Source organism: Dipodomys merriami, unplaced genomic scaffold, assembly GCF_024711535.1.
Source record: "Dipodomys merriami isolate MVZ:Mamm:240054 unplaced genomic scaffold, mDipMer1.0.p SCAF_20, whole genome shotgun sequence".
Lineage (NCBI taxonomy): Eukaryota > Metazoa > Chordata > Mammalia > Rodentia > Heteromyidae > Dipodomys > Dipodomys merriami.
The window spans coordinates 27,996,471-28,020,649 of NW_027203382.1; the positions used below are offsets into that span (position 1 = coordinate 27,996,471).

A 24,179-nucleotide genomic window follows, 5' to 3' on the forward strand; every position below is an offset into this window, starting at 1 on the left:
TCAGACTGGATGAGCAGTCAAGTGGTCTGCTTGTAATCTCAGTTCTGCCCTGAGCCCTTAGCTCATTTGTATGCACATGTGCACATTTCTGAATTCCTATTCAGTTCTGTAGTTTGTTTCTAGTGGCTAGTTTCTACTCACATTGTTGTTGTTGCTGCTGGTGGAGTGTGTGTGTGTGTGTGTGTGTGTGTGTGTGTGTGTGTGTGTGTGTGTGTGTGTTTGCCATAGCACCAAACAAAAGAAATATGTAAAGCAAGGCATTTATCATTGCCAAGACTTTATATAGAGAAATATCATATTTCTTCCATCTTGACCCTAAGTAATACTGCCCTTTTTAGATTTTTTTTTTTTGGTCGGTCGTCGGGCTTGAACTCTGGGCCTGGGCGCTGTCCTTCAGCTCTTCAGCTCAAGGCTAGCACTCTACCACTTGAGCCACAGTGCCACTTCCAGTTTTCTGGTGGTTTATTGGAGATAAGAGTCTCACGGACTTTCCTGCAAGGGCTGGCTTTGAACTGTGATCCTCAGATCTCAGCCTCATGAGTAGTTAGGATTACAGGGGTGAGCCATCAACACTCAGCAATACTCCCCTTTTTAAATAGGACCAGTGTTATTAATAGTAAAAATTACTAGTTAATTAATTTTTATGAATGATGGAAGCTGAGCTCTTATACAATGAGCTGTGCCTGTGTCAGATGTTATCATTTACAAAAAGACAAAGAAAGATGTACTTGAGAAATTTGGGGTCTGTGGAAGGGCAGATTCCCCAGAGTTTTTAATCATAGGGGCAGATTCCTTGTTTTGCTTAGACAGGCATCATGAGGTCAGAGAGTAGGTCCTGGAGTGCTCTGCTGCCTTCCTACCTGCCACCCTGATACTGATGCTCAGCACACGTGGGAAAGGATCCCTATAGTTTTCTCTAACAGCTTCCTGCACGTCAATGATGTCAGGGCAGTAGGGAAAGGAGAGGTAAGAGAAAACACCAAGTAGATTTCACTTTCTTCCTCCTAACCCAACCACAGCATCTCAGAGCATTATCTCTCTTTTTTAAAAAAAATATATTTTTATTGTGAAAATACTGTACAGAGGGGTTACAATTACATGGGTAAGATAATGAGCACATTTCTTATCAAGCATTATAGCCTCCTGCTTTGTTCCCCCCCCCCCAAAGTTGTAAAGTTCGTTTTTCGACATAATGACTTGTACATCTCATTGTTGCAATGGGTTCTCCTGTATCCCTGTTTTAACAATTTGTTTTTTCCCTTCCCCTCCACATATACCAACATCATTTATAGTGAAAGCAGGGGTTGTACCATGGGGGAGGGACATACAAGGCAACAAAGACATAATCTTATAAATATGTTAGAAACAATCACATGAAAGATCTCTCTCTCTCTCTCTCTCTCTCTCTCTCTCTCGTCAGTCGTGGGGCTTGAACTCTAGGCCTGGGAGCTGTCCCTGAACAATTCAGCTCAAGGCTCATACTCTACCACTTGAGCCACTTCTAGTTTTCTGGTGTTTTTTTTTTATTGTGATTAAGTGATGACATAATTTCCCAAATTTCACAGTATTGTGGAATAATGATGCTCATTTAAAGTCACAAGCTCATTCTAACTTTCCTGGAGCAAATTGTCTATCACGGTCTATAACATATAACGGTGTACACATATACACCATACATGTGATCAGCAGCATGGGGTTATTTAGTAATGGTTCGACCAGATGAGTGGGAGTTCTTTGTTTCTTAAGTCCTGTTAATTTTGTCGTATTACCTAACATTTTGGATTTAACATTGGCTTACCTCACTCAACATGATTTCTTCTAGCTCCATCCATTTCCCTGCAAATGCCATTATTTTGTCATTTCTAATAGCTGCATAATATTCCATTGTGTATAGATACCACAATTTTTGGATCCATTCATCTGTGGTGGGGCATCTGGGTTGCTTCCATATCCTAGCTATAGTGAACAGTGCTGCAATAAACATGGAGGTGCACGTGTCCTTGTATATTGGTTCCTGTTGTTCAGGATAGATGCCTAGAAGTGGTATGACTGGGTCGTAAGGGAGGTCAATCTTTACCTTTCTGAGGACCCTCCAGACTGCTTTCCAAAGTGGTTGTATAAGTGTACATTTCCACCAGCAGTGTAATAGGGTTCCTCTTTCTCCACATCCCCTCCAGCATTTGTCGTTGGCTGATTTGTGGATGTGGGACATTCTGGGGTAAGGTGGTATCTCAGGGTTGTCTTTATTTGCATTTCCTTCACCACCAGGGATGGTGAACATTTCCTCATGTGTTTCTTTGCCATTTTTATCTCTTCATCTGAGAAGTCCCTCTTTAGTTCCCTTGCCCATTTAGTAATTGGTTTGTTAGGTTTGGGAGGGATTAGTTTCTTGAGTTCCCTGTATATACAGGATGTTAACCCTTTGTCTGATATATTGCTTGTAAATATTTTTTCCCAATTAGTTGGTTGTCTTTCTAGCTTGGTTGCAATAGCTTTATCTGTGCAGAAGCTTTCTATTTTAAGGTAGTCCCATTTGTCGAGTCTCTCTCCAATTTGTTGTGACCCTGGGACTCTGTTCAAGAAGTTCCTTCCTGTGCCTATTAGTTCAAGTGTCTCTCCTACTCTGTCCTGCAGTAGTTTCAGAGATTCAGGTTTAATGTTAAGGTCTTTAATCCATTTTGAGTTGATGTTGGTACATGGTGATAGGCTGGGGTCCACTTTTAGTTTTCTGCATCTGGCTGCCCAGTTTTCCCAGCACCAGTGGTTGAAGAGGCTGTGTTTCTTCCATTGTATGTCTTTGGCTCCTTTGTTGAATATCAGCTGACTGTAGGCCTGTGGATTTATTTCTGGATCTTCTATTCTATTCCATTGGTCTTCGGCTCTGTTTTTGTGCCAGTACCATGCTGTCTTTGTTATTATAGCTCTGTAGTAGAGTTTGAAGTTCGGCATGAATATCCCTCCCATGTTGTCTTTATTCCCTAGAATTGTTTTGGCTATTGTAGGTCTTTTGTTGTTCCATATGAATTTTTGGACTGTTTTCTGTATTTCAGTGATGTACGTCATTGGGATTTTAATAGGAATTGCATTGAATTTGTATATTAATTTTGCAGTACTACCATTTTCACTATATTAAGTCTGCCTATCCAAGAGCATGGGAGGTCTTTCCATTTCCTAGTGTCTTCTGCAATTTCTTTCTTTAACTTTTTATAGTTTTCATTAAATAGTTCTTTTACATCTTTGGTTAGGTTAATTCCTAAATATTTTACTTTTTGGGAGGTTATTGTGAATGGGGTAGAGTATTATCTATTTTATGTCATGGGCACTGTAGTAGATTGGAAATGACCAGAGTATATTAAAATATTAATTAAAAGCTCCTTAGGTTCCTAAAGTTTCCTTGGCGATTCTCCTTTGTCAAGAAATGGAGTGATAGGTGGACTATAGGGGAAATGCAAAAGTTCAGCCTCAGGTATGCTTTGCTGACTTGACGTTATCAGACAGTTGGATATTTCAGACCAGAGCAGGAAAACTCAGGCATGCAGTTGGAAATAAGAATTCTTAATCCACTTGTGTAGTAGAGTATTTACTTATTTAACAATACTAGGGATTAAGCTCAGGGTCTCGTGAGTGCTAGGCAGGTGCTCTGCCACTTGAGCCACTCCCCCAGTCCTTTTGTTTGGTTTTGCTTTTGGCCTATACTGGCCTGAAGTTGCTATGTAGCCCAGGCTAGCTTTCAACTGTCTTCTTGCTTCCACTTTCCAAGTGATAAGATTACAGATGTGCACATCATGTTTGGCTTAGATGTATTTAAAGCTCAGAAGATAAATGTGACCTAGAGAGGAAAGTACATTAAGAGAAGGGGCTTGAGCAAAGCATGGAGATTCAGGCCAAGAAGAAAGAGCCAACAGGGGAGATTTTTAGGATTTTGTGTGTGTGTCTAGTTTCTCTAAAATGTCTTGACCTGGGTTGGGAGTATAGCTTAGTAGTAGAGTACTTGCCTAGCAAGGACAAATCCCTGGGTTCCATTCCCAACACCATAAAGAGAATAAACAAGTTAATACACGAACACAACTATAAAAGTGTCATGACTTCAACCAGACACAATGTTCCAGAAATCATCTGACCTGATTAAAATTGCAAGAGTCAATGGCTTCTATACCTTTCAATGCAGCCTTTTATTAACTAAATCTAAACGTAACTGTTGGCCACTGCTCCACATGATTACACATCTGTGGAAAAGGCAAGTGAGCAGGCTTTGAGGAGCTCTGCAATGTACATAACTTGGGGGCTCCTGTTAAGGGACAGAAAATACCAGTATTAAAACATTATTAAGTACAGGGCTTTAGTTGAGGACCAAGCCAGCAAGAGTCCTTGAAGTTTAAGCTTCTTTACTTCCTGATAAATCCATTTGACTGTCAACTACAATCCCTAAGGTTTTTCCCCATGATTGTTGCTGCTAAGCCACATCGCCCAGACCCATACTTTACTCTGCCCACGTGATGAACTTGATTTTATCCCTTTAGAATGCCATCCTGTTAGAGATGCCTTAGCTGTGATCATCCCACTGCCAGAAATGTTCATAAATACCTTAATTCTGCCATCCCTCATTCTGTTCCACCCCTGTTCTCTGCCACTGCATGTGACAAGCATGCCTTGGCCGTTTTCATCAAGGACAGAGGCAGGCCCTGGAAGCAGCTCATCACAGCCCTCCACAAGGTTGACACTAAATAGCACTGTTTATCTGGCTGCCCACCAGCCCACCTAATTCCGCTATCACACGGTTCCCAGTGTCTATTAAATGTCTTGCTAAAGCCCAAGAGTAACTTTCTACAGTATTTCCTCCTTAGCCCAGTAACTAAACTAATCAACAAAAGGAAATGTGGTTAGAAAGCCATGGTTTAGAAATTCAAATCTTGTGTCATTAATGTCATCTTGCAGTCAGGCCATTTATTTCCTTTATCTTCCTCTTCCGGTATGCCTGCATTTAATCAGGACAGGTCATTCACAAAACTGATGACTATGGCCACAGAGCAGTATTTCTCCTACCCATCTTCCATCCTTTTTTTTTTTTTTCCTTCGGTCATGGGGCCTGAACTCTGGGCCTGGCCACTGTCCCTGAGCTCTTCAGTTCAAGGTGAGCGGTGAGCACTCCACTCTACCACTTGAGCCACAGAGCCACTTCCGGCTTTTTCTGCGTGTGTGGTGCTGAGGATTTGAACCCAGGGCCTCATGCCTGCAAGGCAAGCGCTCTACCACTGAGCCACCTTCCCAGCCCTTCCACCCATCTTTGTTAGAACCACAGGAACTTCAGAGTGTCTGATAAGCACCAGCAAGCTCATGTCATTTCCCAAGTGCACCCTCCAGGAAGACAGAAAGTCTTAAATTAGACAAACTTAGAGCAATTCAGCCTGGTATACAGAGCCTAGTTATGTACTAGGGAAACAAAGATGACTGAGATGCAAAGATACAGAAGATGGGTCTTACTAACCTAGAAACTTGTATCACAGTGGACTCTAACAGTTACTAATAACGCTTAGGATGGTTTTTTAAAATTCATTTAAAGAAGCTTCAGTTTCTAAGAACTGGCCACAGGTTTCCTTGCCATGATTAACATTGCTAGATCCTCCTTACTGATTGCACCCACTCACCAAATCAGTGTTGATTAAGCATGCCCATGGCTGGGCACTCTTCAGACACAGCCATTGCTAGGACAGTGTTCTCCAGCCTGTTACTCACTAGCCTGGAATCAGGCTATTGGAGCCGATAGGGGCTTGGTTTCTGTTGTGGAATGGCTGGTCTTCCCTCTCTCCTCCTTGCCCCTCCCACTGCCTCTCTTACTGCCAGTCCTGTCTCTGCATTCAGCTATTTTTCCAAAAGGACCCAGTTTTCCCTCAAACAAAAAAATAAAAACCAAAAACAACTTGTTCAGCAGTACAGCTCTGCCTTGAGCATTCTTGATTCCCACTGACAGATCTCTCTTATTGGTTTTCCATGCCCCATGGCTTCCTAAGAATTCTGTGCAACTTTGTTTTATTTTTTAATCATTTTCTGCATTTCCTAGAAACTCTCTGGGTAGAAGTGAAACAATGGAATATTTTCCATGAGATGGTCCTTTCTCTTTGAACTTGGTGATTGCTTGTGTCACACAGCTAAAACTCTAGTGATCACCCTCCCACCCCACAGAGCTAGATTGTAAGACCATTGACTGCCCCACTGCTCAGCTAGAGTGGAATTTCAAAGATTAAGATGGGCAAAAACTTAATTTTCAGGTTTTTCTATAAGTGAGTCAGCAGTTTGATTTATCCTGGATTTGTCCCCTAAAATGTGTTATAAAATATGAATAGCTGGATTTGCAGAAGTCAGCACTGAGAGGATCTCCATTGTACTTGAGTAATGGTGACGAGGGTCTATATGTTAATTATTGGGCAGCGATCTAGATTTGGCAGTCATGTATGCTTTGAACAGCAAGTAATTTAAGCAAAGATTAAATGACTACCTTTCAGTTTGCTTGGCTTCCAAAATAGGACTTCATTCTTATGGGAGATTGTGAAGTTGAGTCAGAAGAAAATTTGTTTGCTGTTTTGTGGTCTTTTACATAAAATGTTATGCTTAGGACAAATAGGCTAACAACACAAAAAATGACTTTCTTAATGCTAGCCATACAGAAAAATTCAGATTCCATACATTATCCTTACATCCACACATGTGACCTTAGAATGTGAATCTTATAGAACTAAGGAGACAGAGGAAACAACTCTAAGACTAGAAACAAGTAAAACCTGACTAGATGGTCAGGTGTAGTGGCACATACTTGTAATCCCAGTCAATGAGGAGAGATCTAGAGTATCAAGGTTTGAGGCAAGTCAGGGCAAAAAGTTAGTGGGATTCCATCTCAATTCACAAGCCTGGCATGGAGGTGTGTCTATGATAACAGCTATGGTGAAATACCCCTCTATGTAGGGTGTGAGACCATACTTGAAAAATAACTAAAGTGAAATGGACTTGGAGGTGTGGCTCAAATAGTAAAGCACTTGCACTAAGAAGTACAAGTCCCTGAGTTCAAACCCCAACACCTACATGCAAAGAAACAAGAGAGTAAAAGTTCAGAGTTGAGACTCATTGGCTCAGAAATTTCTGGCCCTCATAGACCCCTTGCTTTTCCCCATTAACATTTATATGGAGGATCTAGAGTCCTTGTCAATACACTGTAAGATGATTGATGAAGTTTGTAGAAACAAAGAATTTCTGGTATGATTCTCCTTTGCTGGTTGCTGAACTAAGACCATGAAACATATGGCTTTAATAAGGAGTAAGGGGGAAAGAAAGTAGTGTTTTTATTAAACCACAATTGCTGTTTTGGTCCCGATGCCCTGTTCCACATCCCCATCTTTGGGAAATATAAGCAGCATGTTAAAGCAAATGTTCAAGCCAAATGTGACCTTAGCCACCCATCCTCAGCTTCTTCCGAGGAGAATGGAAGCAGGGAGAGAGAGAGAGCAATGTCTCACCTTGGATGTGAACTTGAGCCATGGGGAATGATCTGGCCACTGGTTGTATAATTATTCAACCACTTCAATCATCACAGCCTCAGTGAGAGCATTGGTATTTGCAGAGGTCTTGCTGGGTAAACCTCTTATGTTTTAAGTAGTGTGCACTGGTGCCAGAAACTAGTAATTTTTTTGTTGTAATGGGCAATCTATAACTTCCTGTCTTCCAGGGGAAAAGCCTACTGAGTCTTAGTCTTTTGTGCCTATTGAATTCTTAAAAGAGAACTGTTACCGGAATTCCTTTAATGTGTCCATCAAGCCTTTTGAGGGGAGGAGGCTGAGGGGAGTTCAGTAGGTTGAAAGTAAACGTTTTATATCATGGTGACCTGATTCGCATGTCTTTCTCTGTGATAGCTTAATATATTTTATTTTTGTTGTTGTTTTTCATGTGTGTGCTGGTATTAGGGCTTGAACTCAAGGCCTCCTTTCTTTTGCTTGTCTTTTTCACTCATCAGGTGCTTTACTACTTGAGCCACACCTTTAATTCATGCTTTTTGCTGGTTAATTGAAAATATTCTCTCAGCTTTTTTTTTTTTTTGTCAGTCGTGGGGCTTGAACTCTGGGCCTGGGCGCTGTCCCTCAGCTCTTCAGCTCAAGGCTGAGCGCTCTACCACTTGAGCTACAGCGCCACTTCCGGTTTTCTGATGGTTTATTGGAGATAGGAGTCTCACGGTCTCTCCTGCTCGGGCTGGCTTTGAACCGCGATCCTCAGATCTCAGCCTCCTGAGTAGCTAGGATTACAGGCGTGAGCCACCAGCGCCCGGCTATTCTCTCAGCTTTATTTGCCTATGCTGGCTTTCAACTGCCACCCCCAGGCCTCACTCTCCTGAATAGCTAGGATTACAGGCCATGGATAATTTGTTGTTGTTGATGATGTTTGTGGGGTTTTGTTGTTGGTGGTGGTGGTGTTTTTGGTGCTGGTCCTGGGGCTTGAACTCAGAGACTGTCTCTGAGCTTTTTTGCTCAAGGCTAATGCTCTATCACCTGAGCCACATCCTACTTCTAGCTTTTTAGTGGTTAGTTGGATAATCTCATGAACTTTCCTGCCTGGGCTGGCTTTGAACCATAATCCTCAGTTCTCAGCCTCCTGAATCGCTAGGATTATAGGCATGAAGAGTAGGTAACAGTTGATAGCTTAATATTTTTTTAAAGGGTATCTTTGCAAATATCCAGGAGAGCTATTCAAAGCACTTTATAACTGCTATGGTACAAACACCCATCATTTGTCACTGGTTTTGGAAGTAGAGCAGAGCCTTGGAGTTCCTCTGCTGGGCCAGGAGAAATGGAGAAAGGGTCAGAAAGAAGAGTGTTAGCAGTGGCAGAAGAGAGAAGTAGGGGGGTTCTTCATCTTCTGGTATGCAGCTGTGTCAGCATTTATACAGCCAGCACTGCTACACAAGTGCTTTTTGGAAACTTGTCCTCTGTGCAGCGCCGTCAAGGGTCCTGGAATCACTGGGAATAGATGGGCCAATGGTGGCAGCCACATAAACCTTTTTTTTTTTTCTGCCTTTTGTCTTTTCAATCTAGATTGGGGAGTTGCTGAGCACCACCCATCCTGCCAATAAAGCCAGCCTAACTCTGTTCTGTCCTGAAGAGGGGGACTGGAAGAACTCCAATCTTGACCGACACAATCTCCAAGACTTCATCAATATTAAACTCAACTCAGCTTCTATCTTGCCAGAAATGGAAGGACTTTCTGAGTTTACCGAGTATCTCTCAGAATCTGTGGAAGTCCCATCTCCCTTTGACATCCTGGAGCCTCCCACCTCTGGTGGATTTCTAAAGCTCTCCAAGCCCTGCTGTTACATTTTCCCAGGCGGCCGGGGTGATTCCGCCCTGTTTGCAGTGAATGGATTCAATATGCTCATCAATGGAGGCTCCGAAAGAAAATCCTGCTTCTGGAAGCTCATTCGGCACTTGGACCGAGTGGACTCCATCTTGCTCACCCACATTGGGGATGACAACTTGCCTGGCATCAATAGCATGCTGCAGCGGAAGATCGCAGAGCTGGAAGAGGAGCAGTCCCAGGGCTCCACTACCAACAGTGACTGGATGAAAAACCTCATCTCCCCCGACTTAGGAGTTGTATTTCTCAATGTACCTGAAAACCTAAAAAACCCAGAGCCCAACATGAAGATGAAGAGGAGCATCGAAGAAGCGTGCTTCACTCTCCAGTATCTGAGCAAGTTGTCCATGAAACCAGAGCCTCTGTTTAGAAATGTAGGCAATGCCATTGAACCTGTCATCCTTTTTCAAAAGATGGGAGTGGGCAAACTCGAGATGTATGTGCTTAATCCAGTCAAGAGCAGTAAGGAAATGCAGTATTTTATGCAGCAGTGGACTGGTACCAACAAAGACAAGGCTGAACTAATTCTGCCCAATGGCCAAGAAGTAGATATCCCAATTTCCTACTTGACTTCAGTCTCATCCCTCATTGTATGGCATCCGGCTAACCCTGCTGAGAAAATCATTCGAGTTCTCTTTCCGGGAAACAGCACCCAGTACAATATCTTAGAAGGACTGGAAAAACTCAAACATTTAGACTTTCTGAAGCAGCCACTGGCCACCCAAAAAGATCTCACTGGCCAGGTACCCAGCCCTGCCGTGAAACAAGTCAAACTCAAGCAGAGAGCTGATAGCCGAGAGAATCTGAAACCAGCTGCAAAACCACTGGTCAGCAAAACGGTACGGAAAGAGTCAAAGGAAGAAACTCCTGATGTTGTCAAAGCCAGCCAAGTGGAAAAGACTCCCAAAGTTGAAAGCAAAGAAAAAGTAATAGTGAAAAAAGACAAGCCACTGAAAACAGAGACCAAACCTCCAGTGACAGAAAAGGAGGTGTCCAGCAAAGAAGACCAGCCTCCAGCCAAAGCCGACATAGCCGAGAAGCAAGCCACAGACGTCAAACCCAAAACCACCAAAGACAAGGTGATAAAGAAGGAAACAAAGCCAAAAGCCGAAGAAAAGAAAGAGGAGAAGGAAAAGCCCAAGAAAGAGGTAGTCAAGAAGGAGGACAAAACACCTATCAAGAAGGAAGACAAGCCCAAAAAGGAGGAGGTGAAAAAGGAAGTCAAGAAGGAAGTCAAGAAAGAAGAGAAAAAAGAGCTCAAGAAAGACATTAAGAAGGAAACACCACTGAAGGATGCCAAGAAGGAAGTTAAGAAAGATGAAAAGAAGGAAATTAAAAAGGATGAAAAGGAACCCAAGAAAGAAATCAAGAAACTCCCTAAAGATGTAAAGAAACCTTCAACGCCACTATCAGAAGCTAAAAAACCAGCTGCTTTGAAGCCAAAAGTCACCAAGAAGGAGGAGCTCATCAAGAAAGAGTCTGTTCCTGCCAGCAAGCTCAAGGATAAAGGGAAAATTAAAGTCGTGAAGAAGGACAGCAAGACGGCGGAGCCTGCGGCTACTGCCATCGGCACGGTGACCGCCGCGGCAGCTGCAGCCGCAGCTGGAGTGGCAGCCACCGGCCCCGCCAAAGAACTGGAAGCTGAGAGGTCCCTCATGTCATCCCCCGAGGATCTCACCAAGGACTTTGAAGACTTAAAGGCCGAAGAGATCGATGTGGCAAAAGACATCAAGCCTCAGCTAGAACTCATGGAAGGTGAAGAGAGGCTAAAGGAAACTGAGCCAGTGGAAGCCTACGTCATCCAGAAAGAGACTGAAGTCATCAAAGGTCCTGCTGAGTCCCCCGATGAGGGAATCACGACCACCGAAGGCGAGGGAGAGTGCGAGCAGACCCCAGAGGAGCTGGAGCCGGTGGAGAAGCAGGGGGTGGAGGACATTGAAAAGTTCGAGGATGAAGGAGCAGGTTTTGAGGAATCCTCCGAAACGGGAGACTATGAAGAGAAGGCAGAGACAGAGGAGGCTGAGGAGCCGGAAGAGGACGGAGAAGACAATGTGTGCGAGAGCATCTCAAAGCACAGCCCCCTGGAGGAAGAGGAGAGCGCCAGGGTGGAGGCAGACGTGCACCTCCAGAAGAAGAGGGAGTCTGTGGCCAGCGGCGGTGATGACCGAGCAGAGGAAGACATGGACGAGGCAGTTGAGAAGGGAGAAGCTGAGCTGTCGGAGGAGGAAGGTGAGGAAGACAAGGCAGAGGATGCCAGAGAGGAAGACTACGAGCCTGCAAAACTCGAAGCTGAAGACTATGTGATGGCCGTGGTGGACAAGGCCGCGGAGGCCAGCGGTACAGAGGACCAGTATGGATTCCTCACTACCACCACCAAGCAGCCTGGAGCCCAGTCTCCTGGCCGCGAACCTGCATCTTCAATTCATGATGAGACTTTGCCTGGAGGCTCAGAGAGTGAGGCCACGGCCTCCGATGAGGAGAATCGAGAAGACCAGCCCGAAGAATTCACAGCCACTTCTGGCTACACGCAGTCTACTATTGAGATCTCCAGCGAGCCCACCCCAATGGATGAGATGTCCACTCCTCGCGATGTCATGAGCGACGAGACCAACAATGAGGACACGGAGTCCCCCTCCCAGGAGTTTGTCAACATCACCAAATATGAGTCTTCACTGTATCCTCAGGAATACCCCAAGCCTGCAGTTGCATCCTTCAATGGGTTATCTGATGGGTCCAAAACAGATGCCACCGACGGCAAGGATTACAATGCCTCGGCATCTACCATATCACCACCCTCCTCCATGGAGGAAGACAAGTTCAGCAAATCGGCCCTGCGTGATGCTTACTGCTCTGAAGAGAAAGAAGGGAAAACCAGTGCCACGTTGGACATCAGAGCTTCTGTCTCACCAATTCCGGATGAGAGACTCAGCCCCGCCAAGAGCCCATCCCTGAGCCCATCTCCACCATCACCCATCGAGAAGACCACCCCCCTGGGTGAGCGTAGTGTCAACTTCTCTCTGATGCCCAATGAGATTAAAGTCTCTACGGAGGCAGAGGCAGTCCCAGTGTCTCCTGAGGTGACCCAAGAAGTCGTTGGGGAACACTGCGCCAGTCCCGAGGAGAAGACTCTCGAAGTGGTGTCACCATCTCAGTCGGTGACCGGCAGTGCTGGTCACACCCCTTACTACCAGTCTCCAACCGAGGAGAAATGCAGTCACCTCCCGTCCGAGAAAGCACCGGCAGTTCCCGTGAGTTTTGAATTCAGCGAGGCCAAAGACGAGAACGAAAGAGCTTCCATCAGCCCCATGGATGAGCCGGTGCCCGATTCAGAATCTCCTATCGAGAAGGTTCTGTCTCCCTTACGCAGCCCTCCCCTGATTGGGTCTGAGTCTGCCTATGAAAGCTTCCTAAGTGCCGAAGGAAAGGTTGGAAAGCCAGGATCTCCAGACCACTTAAGTCCAGAGTCAGGGATGACCTCTACTGGCCTTTACCAAGACAAACAGGAAGGGAAAAGTACAGACTTTATACCAATCAAGGAAGACTTCGATCCAGAAAAGAAAACCGACATGGAAGCCATGCGTTCACAACCAGCACTGGCTTTGGATGAAAGGAAATTGGGAGGAGATATTTCGCCAACACAAATAGATGTCAGTCAGTTTGGCTCCTTCAAAGAAGACACGAAGATGTCCATTTCTGAAGGCACTGTCTCAGACAAGTCAGCCACGCCTGTAGATGAGGGTGTGGCAGAAGACACATACTCCCACATGGAAGGGGTGGCCTCCGTCTCCACTGCCTCTGTGGCAACGAGTTCGTTTCCTGAGCCAACAACAGACGACGTGTCTCCGTCTCTGCACGCTGAGGTCGGTTCCCCGCACTCCACAGAAGTAGATGACTCCCTGTCGGTGTCTGTGGTACAAACACCTACCACTTTCCAGGAAACGGAAATGTCTCCATCTAAGGAAGAATGCCCAAGGCCAATGTCAATTTCCCCTCCAGACTTCTCCCCTAAGACAGCCAAATCCAGGACACCCGTTCAAGACCACCGATCTGAACAGTCTTCTATGTCTATTGAATTTGGCCAAGAATCTCCTGAGCACTCTCTAGCTATGGACTTTAGCCGACAGTCCCCAGATCACCCGACCATGGGTGCGAGTATGCTCCACATCACCGAAAATGGGCCCACTGAAGTGGACTACAGTCCTTCTGACATGCAGGACTCCAGCTTGTCACACAAGATACCCCCGATGGAGGAACCTTCCTCCACCCAGGATAACGATCTGTCTGAGCTCATCTCCGTGTCTCAGGTGGAGGCCTCCCCGTCCACCTCCTCTGCTCACACTCCTTCTCAGATAGCTTCTCCTCTTCAAGAAGACACTCTATCCGATGTCGTCCCTCCCAGAGAGATGTCCCTGTATGCCTCACTCACCTCTGAAAAGGTCCAAAGTCTGGAAGGAGAGAAGCTCTCTCCAAAATCCGATATCTCTCCACTCACCCCCAGGGAGTCCTCTCCTTTATATTCACTCGGCTTCTCAGAGTCTACCTCCGCCCTGAAAGAGAACTCAGAGGCCTGCCACCCCTCCTCCTCTCCGCCAAGAGATGCCACCTCCACCGAGTCCTATGGCTTCCGGGCCTCCATGCTATTCGACACCATGCAACACCACCTGGCCTTGAATCGAGATTTGACCTCATCTGGCATGGAGAAGGACAGTGGAGGAAAGACACCTGGTGACTTCAGCTATGCCTACCAAAAGCACGAGAAAACCACCCGGTCCCCAGACGAAGAAGACGATGACGATGACTACGAGTCTTATGAGAAAACCACCCGGCCCTCGGATGTGAGTGGCTATTACTATGAGAAGACAGAGAGAACCATAAAATCTCCATGTGACAGCGGCTACTCCTACGAGACCATCGAGAAAACCACCAGGCCTTCCGAAGTTGGGGGCTACGCCTGCGAGATCACAGAGAAGACCACGAGGACCCCCGAAGAGGGCGGGTACTCCTATGAGATAACCGAGAAGACGACGAGGACCCCAGAATTGAGCGGTTACAGCTATGAGAAGACCGAGAGGTCTAGAAAGGTCCTGGATGACATCAGCAACGGCTATGATGACTCTGAGGATGGAGGCCACACCCTTGGGGACTCTAGCTACTCTTATGAGACCACAGAGAAAATTACTAGCTTCCCCGAATCGGAAAGCTATTCCTATGAGACATCTACAAAATTGACCCGCAGCCCTGAAACGTCCACATACTGTTTTGAGACCATGGAGAAAGTCACAAAAACCCCCCAGGCATCTACGTATTCCTATGAGACTTCAGACCGATGCTACCCTGCGGAGAAGAAGTCTCCCTCAGAGGCCCGCCAAGATGTGGATTTGTGCCTCGTGTCCTCCTGCGAATACAAGCACCCCAAAACAGAGCTCTCACCTTCCTTCATTAATCCCAACCCTCTGGAGTGGTTTGCCAATGAAGAAGAACCCACTGAAGAGTCCGAGAAGCCCCTCACTCAGTCCGGGGGAGCCCCTCCACCCCCAGGAGGAAAGCAACAGGGGCGTCAATGTGATGAGACCCCTCCCACCTCAGTCAGTGAGTCAGCGCCATCCCAGACAGACTCCGATGTGCCCCCAGAGACAGAAGAGTGTCCTTCCATCACAGCCGATGCCAACATCGACTCTGAAGATGAATCCGAAACCATCCCCACAGATAAAACTGTCACCTACAAACACATGGATCCTCCTCCGGCCCCCATGCAGGACCGCAGCCCTTCTCCCCGCCACCCGGACGTGTCCATGGTGGACCCAGAGGCCTTGGCCATCGAGCAGAATCTAGGCAAAGCTCTGAAGAAAGACCTGAAAGAGAAGGCCAAGACCAAGAAGCCAGGCACAAAGACCAAGTCCTCTTCCCCCGTTAAAAAAGCTGATGGGAAGTCCAAGCCCTTGGCAGCTTCCCCCAAACCTGGGGCCTTGAAAGAATCCTCAGATAAGGTATCCAGAGTGGCTTCTCCTAAGAAGAAAGACTCTGTGGAAAAAGTCACGAAAACCACCACCACTCCTGAAGTCAAAACCGCACGTGGGGAGGAGAAAGACAAGGAGACCAAGAATGCCGCCAATGCCTCCACATCCAAATCCGTGAAGACGGCCACTGCAGGTAGGTGCGGGCTCCTGGCACTATGACTCGAGCCACAGCGCTGCTTTTCTGTTTCCTGGAAGACCAGAGAGCACAGACTGACACTTTATCTTCCCTCTGCTATTGTCCTTTGCTTAAAGGTAAATAACTTACCCAGTGAGCACTCAGGCTTGAGCCTAGCTCAGCCTATGGCACCAACCAACTGGGTTACAGGGTCTACTCTGTTCTGGAACACAACAACGATAGCCCTGTTAGAAACCTTCAGAACTGAGGATGTGTGTTTGGAGTGTCTGCTTCAGGCACAGCTGGCCCCAGAATCAAGCTGGGGTGACCCAGGCTAGGATTGCACAAAAGCCTAGGGAAAACCAGAATTCCTTGACAAACCTGGAATGACCAGTTTAGGCTCAAGATAAAGAGTCTTTTTTTCCTTTAATAAATTAACAAAAAATAAGCTTACATATACATTTAAAATTTTTAAGATTGTTTTTAAATTCAAGATATCACCAAGAGTTGGGGATATGACTCTGTGGTAGATTGGCTGCCTAGCACACACAAGGCCCTGGTTTTAATCCCCAGCACCACAAAACCATAAATTAAAAAAAAATAACCCACTACTTTGGAGATACATGGAAATTCCATGTGCAAGAACAGCTGTCTCTGGCTTCTGGTCAATCCTAATTTATTGCTGATGCCCAGATGTATCTGCTTCTCAGCGATGAGTTGGTCTTGGATAGAAGTGGTCTCTGGCAGCTCAGCTTCATTGAACTATTTCCATCGTTCACAGAGATCTGTGTTAATACAATTTATTTCCTTTAAACAATTGGCTAAGGGAGTTTAGGCTGCACTTTACAAAGTAATATAAATTGACTCAAACACATAATGCAAAAATAATTTCAACATTTCCTTGATTTATTAGGGCAAATTTGGGATATGAACCTGTCTCTCAAATTCAATACATTTTAGCCTATATTGGGGTTACAGCTATGAATTTTTGTTTTATGTGGAACATTGAGTTTATGACTCAGATTTGGTCTTTTTATATACGCAAAGAAAACAAATTTAATTTGTTCATGTTTAAAGTAAAAAACACCAAGTAACCTCTTGGTCCAAAAGTGTTGACTAACTTGCATTAGAAGAAAGCATGACATTATTCAAACAGATAAGACTCAACTGAAATAGCCTGCCACCTTTACCAGAACGTACATGCTGAGCCTACACAAATGACTTTGAAGAGAAAATAAAAGCATTTGGGGGCATTTAAAGAGCGAGTTTAAAGGTAAAGTAGTAAGTTTATTTTAGCTTACTTTGACAGGGTGTGATGGCATATATCTTTAATCCCAGCACTAAGAAGGCTGAGGCTTTGGACTACATGATTGACACCCTGTCCCAAAACAAAAATAAAATAAAATTTACTTTGAAGATGCTTTTAGGTTTTTTTTAAATGCAAAGTTACACAATTTGTTGATTTTAAAAACAAATGTGTGTGGTCTTTTGACAATTTCCAAGTTGTGCTTCTAAGAACAATATATACTTGATGTCAAGGAAAAATTGTAGACATTTTTAATTTTTGTGGAAACTTGTGAGCTATAATTCAGAATTCTTTAGGAGATCCCCATATGGATATTTTGAGACAGGTTCAATAGAATGCCCTGTCAATTTATTTATAAAATGAGCTTCTTTATCCAAATAGCAGTTTGACCGTTTCTGACCACCAAAAGCAACAGTGGACGGCTGGTAGAATTCCCAGTGGTTCTGACTCCAGGGTAAAATTTTTCACCATCCAGTGAGAAACGAGAGAAGGTTAATCACAGAACATCGAATGTGGCATTTTAAATAGCTCTACTGCAATGGTCTCCCAACCAGCTGCACATTAGAATCACCTGGGATGCTTTTAAAGGACAGTGGTACCCAGACCCCAGCCCTGATCCAGTTGTCATGTTCTGGAGGATGAAGTCTTGTCATTGGGAAGCACTGGAAGTGACTAATTACACAGTGGGTGAAGGACCATTACTGCTGAATGATACTTGAATATTTCAGAATCCTTAAGCCTTCTAGGTAGAACAAGTTAGCAAGCTAGCTCACTGAATGTGGAGTGACAGAAAACTTCGGGGTTCATCCTAATTTTCACGTTTCTCAGGCCTTTCTGGTTTAGCCTAGGAAATTTGGCTCCAGGATGGCTCTTTCCCCAGTATGGCATGCCTTGATTAGTTAGCAACATCATGGGCTTTCCAAACTTACCTTTGCCAAGTGTTGATGACAGTCCTCTCATCTCACTTGGTAGAACTCTGTGCTAAGGAGAGAATACAACTCCACTAAGGCTGTATTCTCAGCTTCATCAGGCTGAAATGAGGAACGGCCTGGAGATCACATGGGGTTAAGATCTGAACCACTTACTAGGCCAAAGGTGAAGGTATGCCAGTTTGCCATGGGTGAAATAGCCCTAAAAGATTAAATGCGACCCTACAGGACAAGCAAGACAACTAATTATCATTTCCTAATTGCAAGCACTTTCTTTCAACTTTGCAAATGTTTCTTAAATCACTTGTAATTAAGATGCAGCTTCTTTGGAAGGTAAGTCTTCCTTATGTAGTCCTTTAAAAAAGGCCTTAAAATTTGTCTTACTTTCTACTGAGTTTGTCCACAAAGAGCTCATCCCATTCCTCATTTCTCCTATTGGCAATGATAAACAGCCATGGCGTTTCTTCCCAAATTGCTAGTGTTTGATGCCTCCCTATGGAAATGTGTGGTCCAGAGGCCCTGCTTAGGGATCTGAGGGGAAGGTGTGCGGATGTATGTACAGGTTGTTTCACATTGCTGTGATCCTTGCTTTGTCTTCTGTTTAAACCAAAGGACTAGGAACCACCAAGACAGCCAAGTCATCTGCTGTGCCTCCAGGCCTCCCCGTGTATTTGGACCTGTGCTATATTCCCAATCACAGCAATAGTAAGAACGTTGATGTTGAGTTTTTCAAGAGAGTGCGGTCGTCCTACTATGTGGTGAGTGGGAATGACCCTGCTGCTGAGGAGCCCAGCCGGGCTGTGCTGGATGCCTTGTTGGAAGGGAAGGCTCAGTGGGGCAGCAACATGCAGGTAAGCGCTCCCAGGACTGTGTCTGTGCTGCAGTTAACTTGGGTCAGAGGTGGAGAGAAGGGATCTTATTTAAAAGGATGTGTTGTTTCTTAATTCCTTCATTTTTTTCTGTAATAGTGGAATAAAAAAATTAAAAGACATGTTGAGCCAGTGCTGGTGGCTCACGCCTGTAATCATAGCTATTCAGGAAGCTGAGATCTGGGGATCATGGTTTAAAGTCAGCCTGGAGAAGGAAAGTCTGTAAGACTCTTTTTATCTGCAATTAACCACCAAAAAGCCAGATGTGGAGCTGTGGCTCAAGGGGTATAGCACTAGCCTTAAGCACAAAACTTAGGGATGGCACCCAGGACTTTGAGTTCACCCCCCATGACTAGCACATTGAACAAACAAACAAAAGTGACTCATGCCTGTTATTCTGGCTACTTAGGAGGCTAAGACCTGAGGATTGCAGTTTGAAGTCAACCCAGGCAGACAAAGCCAAAAGACTCCTATCTCCAGTTAACCACCAAAAAAGTTGGAAATACAGGTGTAGTTCAAGTGGTAGAGCACCTGCCTTACTTCTGGCTCTGCCCTTCTAACAGCAGTTTTTTTTTCTCCCTGCAGGTGACATTGATTCCAACTCATGACTCAGAGGTGATGAGAGAATGGTACCAGGAAACCCATGAGAAGCAGCAAGACCTCAACATCATGGTCCTAGCCAGCAGTAGCACAGTGGTTATGCAAGATGAATCCTTCCCTGCATGCAAGATAGAACTGTAAAAATCACGGCCAGCCACCCCACAGGATCTGAACTTTGTTTCCAGAAAATTCTTCAATTTGAAACTACCTTTTCTAAAACATCCATTCATCTAATTAAGTCGCCGAACAATTACCTGCCAAAATGCTATACTGTGTCACGGTGATACGAGTCACTAATATTTCTCAGTTTTTTGCTGATTGCTAAGGGAAATAACAGTATTCCCATAATAGGGTTCAAGTTACTGCAAAATTACCTGCCCCCCTTCATCTCTGCTGAACATTTGAAAACCATGCACTAGCAAACCCAACTGTGACTTCTGCTAGGTGGAGGCATTTGTCTTAGAGTGAGCAAGAAAGAGGGAGAGAGAGGGAAAGAGAGAGGAGGAGGGTGAGGGAGAGAGGGAGTGAGGGAGTGAGCAAACAAAGAGAATGCAGGAGAGAAAGAGAGAAATAATAAGAAAGAAAAAGAATGCTAGAGGAGAGAGTTCTGGTGAGACACCCAGAGAGAGAGGAAAACAAAAAGAGAGGGCTGGGTGGGGTAAAGAGAAGGTAACCAACAATTAGGTCTGCATTTACTCAGGCCAGATATTCTGAGTCTACCTAGGCAAAGTTTTCCACTTTTATCAGTCTGTGTCATCAAAAAAAAAAAAAAGGGTCTTAATTTTCTAAAGCAAGTTGGCTAGAGCAAAAAAGAACAAAACTTTGTGGTGAGGGCTTGTGAGATTCTTTTCACGCCTTAATTAAGCTCCTTCAGTTTGAAGGCTGCACACTGACATAATGTAATGAGTGTAGACTGGGAAGGCAAGTGGTTTGAGCCCCATTCAGAACTCTCGGACTCTTTGACACACGAGTAGGCTGATCTAAGGCATGCTCCCATGCTCCCAGCATCTGTCCACTCACTTAGTCCACACTGCGACAATTAACCTGCATGCAGCAACACTCAAGGCCATCCCAATTAACTGAAGCAAATACCAAAGCAGTTGGGAGTACATACAGTAGACAATTTGCCTTAGGAAGTGACTTGAATGTACAAAGATACTTGATGCACTTATTTTTTAATGTGAGACAGCAAGTTTCTAAAACATCCATGTAGGATTATAGATACTCCAGTTAAAGAGCATGTGTGCATGTGTAGGGGTACTAGAAGCAGATCTGATTGGTCCAGCAGTTTGATGCTGAGACGTGCTTTGAATGCCACTCGAATGCATCGATGGCCCCTCAGCCAAACAATTTGGGCCTTTCTTAGCTTCTTTACCACTGCAAGTTCAAGACTGAAATGGCTTCTAGGATCAGAACTGAGAAAACTGAATCTTATGGTGGAAGAAAGATCTCGGCAAGTGTACAGTATTTACCTTCCTTTGTCTTACATTGGCTTTTTAAATTTTCCATTGATTTCAACATAATTATGGGAACAAGTGTACAGAAGAATTTTTTTTAGCTACGTGAGAACTTTTCATAGATGAACTTTTTAACAAATGTTTTCATTTACAGGAAAATGCAAAGAAAAATTTCAAGAGATAGTCTTTTTTTTTTCTTCTTCAGTGTTTCGTAAGACAAAAATTGAAGTTTTTTTTAAGTTCTGGCAAGATTGAAGTCTGATATTGCAGTAATATTTATTAAAAACCTGTAAACTACCAGGAGTAACAATACCTCCCATCCGTTGATTCCCATAACATAAAAATCTGAGTATGTCCTATTGAGAATGGGAGAGAAAAGCATTATAGGCTACTTTTCAGGGCCATCCAATCTGATCACTCAGTGGTATCCTACATACTTCTTTCAAGATCTTCAACCAGGAGGTAAAAGAGCCAAATTCAAAAGAACCCTTGCATAAATTTGCTTTGGGAGTTTTCTTTTCTTGGTGGGGAGGGGGAGGGGAGGGTGAAATAATAGATTGAAAACAACTGATTTCCTAACTCTTGCATTCATCATGTAGAGTTTCAGACATCATGTCCATCATTGCATCGTTGAACCGCGAGCCTGGGAAGGCAGATCATGGTGAAAGCTGCCGTCCAGTTTCACATTGCAGATCAGTGTCCCCAGTGTTCAGATGTGGCAAACTTCTCAGTGACAACTGTGCTATGCTGTCACGTCATGTTTCCTGCAGACTCGAAGATCTAGGGAGTAGTGAACAATGACCTCATTTTATTTTCTACGCTAGTTATTTATTTCAATATTAACATTTTAGTTTAGCTGTGTCTGTGAAGTGTATGTTTTGCACTGCTAGTGATTATGAGGGTTTAAGCAAAGCTTCTCCAGGGTCCTTTTGCAGAGGACTTTGGCAGTCTACTTAATGCTGTGAATTACATTTTCCAAATGTTTAATTTTTTAAAAGAAAATTAATATTCTATTTTTGTTAGGCTTCTCTAGGAATGCAGTTTTTATTTATTACCCTATTTTTCCCCAAGTTTTTGAGACTAACACATTAAAGGTACAAAACTTTCATACATGATAGAAAAGTCATTGTAATGAAAGTAGATTTCCTTGAATGTAAACATATCTACTTCAAATTCCTTTTACGAGACAACTAAAATACTCAAGATAGTTATTTAATGGTTAGCTGTTGAGTTGGTCCACATAATACATGGGAAGAAAAAAATGATTCTAGCCTTCTTGCCAAATCTAAACCTCTGGTTGATTTTTCTTTGATAGAAGATGAAGTTATCTTCCAATTTTCCAAATTAAATTTATTTAACATATACTATTTTGCTATAAAAATACAAACATTTTAGAAGAATAGCCAGTCTTTAGCTAAGACTCTATTCTGCTCCATCTCCCTTGATTTCTTTTTCTTTCCTGCTAGTAGATTTAATGGGAAAAATATTTTTAAAAACTGTCACTTGTCAGCAGGCTCTTTTTCCTACGAAATCTATCAGTACTCTATCTACTCCCAACCATTGTTCTCAATGATGACCATAAAACCTGAGTACAAAGGAAAAGTTAATATTTGCATTACAGGTTGCTCCTGTCCTTCCAGATACCATTCTTACCTGTGTGACTAACCTAATTTTACTAGTTCTATAAATACACAATTAATTTAATACCAATCATCACCAAGCCATGTACATTCATGGTGAGAGCTAAAAACCAACACCGACTTCTAAGAGCTTTGTTCATACTGATTCCTTGAATCCAGTTGTATAGATTGAATATTTGAGTGGAAAGAATCTCCACTTTGTTTAAATGATGAGATTCTATTGAGATAGAACTCATGATCATGATCTTTTGGGTAGTATTCTTGAACAAAATTCCACAGACTAAACATTAGAGATGATCCTCCATTTTCAATTTTAACCAATTCTGTCCCTTCTCCTGAAGTCCCCCAACCTTGTGCATGCTTTCTCAGTCTTGTGGTGGGACTGGATACAAAGACTGACCCTCCCCCTCCAATACCATTTTCCATGGCATTCAAAAGAAAAGATTTTTTTTCCCTTAACGTTACATATCATAGTGAATGGTTTTCCCAGTGTATATGAGTGTTTTAAGTGTCTCCAATAGCTGACCAAGTTTAGGAGCTTTCCAATACTCATTTAATAAGACTTAATCATTTGCTAATGGCAATTTTATCCCCTTCCATTTTCCCTCTGTTACCAAAATCAGCTCCCTGGAGCTGCTCTACAATTCTGGAATTGCTTTTCTTGCTTCTCTTTAGTCATCGGTCACAGGAGATTTCCTGCTCAATAAAGATATTGTGAGTTAGGATAATGATTTCTTTTTTTGCGCTTCAGATTTAGGAGAAAAGATCCTGTTTCCATTGGAAAGGAACTGTGTGAGCTTTTATCTCTTCACCAACTGAACCACACACCCAATGCAGCCTAGAGATGAGCATTCCTACCACAGCAATTAGGTTATTCACCTGGTATTAACACTATTCACTCTTACAAAAACTGTGACTTTCTGCAGTTCATTTAAAAGGCAGCATCACAAACTGAAAAGGAAGGGAAACCAACCAACAGCTTCTCTGCTCTTGTTTGGAGCATCCCCAAACAGGAGCCTTGGGAAGAGGCTCAGACCAGGCTGCCCTTTGGACAGCAAGCAGTTTGGAGTCAACACTTTCCAGCCCTGGAAAGAAGTGGGCCTGAGCCAGGCCGGGCTGAGAAGCATTTCGCACTCCTCTCTCTTGTTCTGAATGGTGTTTGTGTCAGTCTGCAGCTGTGTATGGTATTGTCTTATAATCCTGCATCACTTTATCCTATCCAGTCATATCTAATGTAGAAAATTAGTTTCCAGTGAAAGTAATATGTAGTGCTTTTATGATATTTGTGTGCAATATCCCCTCTTCCATTGAGGATATTTGATGTAAAGGAAAAAAAAAAACCCTCAGTTCCACAATAAAATACAAAAGTGGCAAAAGTTCACGTGTGTGTGCTGTGCAGTATTTGGCTTTGTGGTCATGGTTGGGCTTTGCCATCCGCGGCAAGGGTGAGGTATTCATTCTTCTCAGGATGGACTTCCTGGCTTTCAGGGAGGCGCTGCAAGGGTCCCTCTAAATTTTGCACCTCATTGCCTTCACTAGTCAAGCCTTTGAGGATGTTGTTGCCTAAGGACACAAACTGGGAGGTGAGGGAAACAAGTTAAAATGTCACCTAACATTTCCACCCCCGTATTGCAGACCAGTGTAGATATAGAAGACTGGGTTTCTTGAACAAATAAAGGGAACAAACAGGGCTGGGAAGGTAACTCAGAGGTAGAGCGCTTGCCTTGCATGCATGAGGCCCTGGGTTCGATTCCTCAGCACCACATAAGCAAAAAGAAAAAAGCCAGAAGTGGCACTGTGGCTCAAGTGGTAGAATGCTAGCTAGCCTTGAGCTAAGAGCTGAGGGACAGCGCCCA

The 24,179-nt window shown here is 44.0% G+C and overlaps 1 protein-coding gene across 1 annotated transcript in view; it reads left to right on the top strand.

Moving 5' to 3' along the window:
• Map1b (microtubule associated protein 1B) overlaps nt 1–23,696 on the top strand; it is a 104,067-nt gene extending 80,371 nt beyond the window's left edge. Inside the window, exons 5-7 of the mRNA XM_070031320.1 lie at nt 9,072–15,540; nt 18,370–18,608; nt 19,212–23,696. Coding sequence (XP_069887421.1) covers nt 9,072–15,540; nt 18,370–18,608; nt 19,212–19,367 — 6,864 coding nt within the window. The 3' untranslated portion in view covers nt 19,368–23,696. The remainder of the gene's footprint in view (nt 1–9,071; nt 15,541–18,369; nt 18,609–19,211) is intronic.
• Nucleotides 23,697–24,179: the final 483 nt, after the last annotated feature.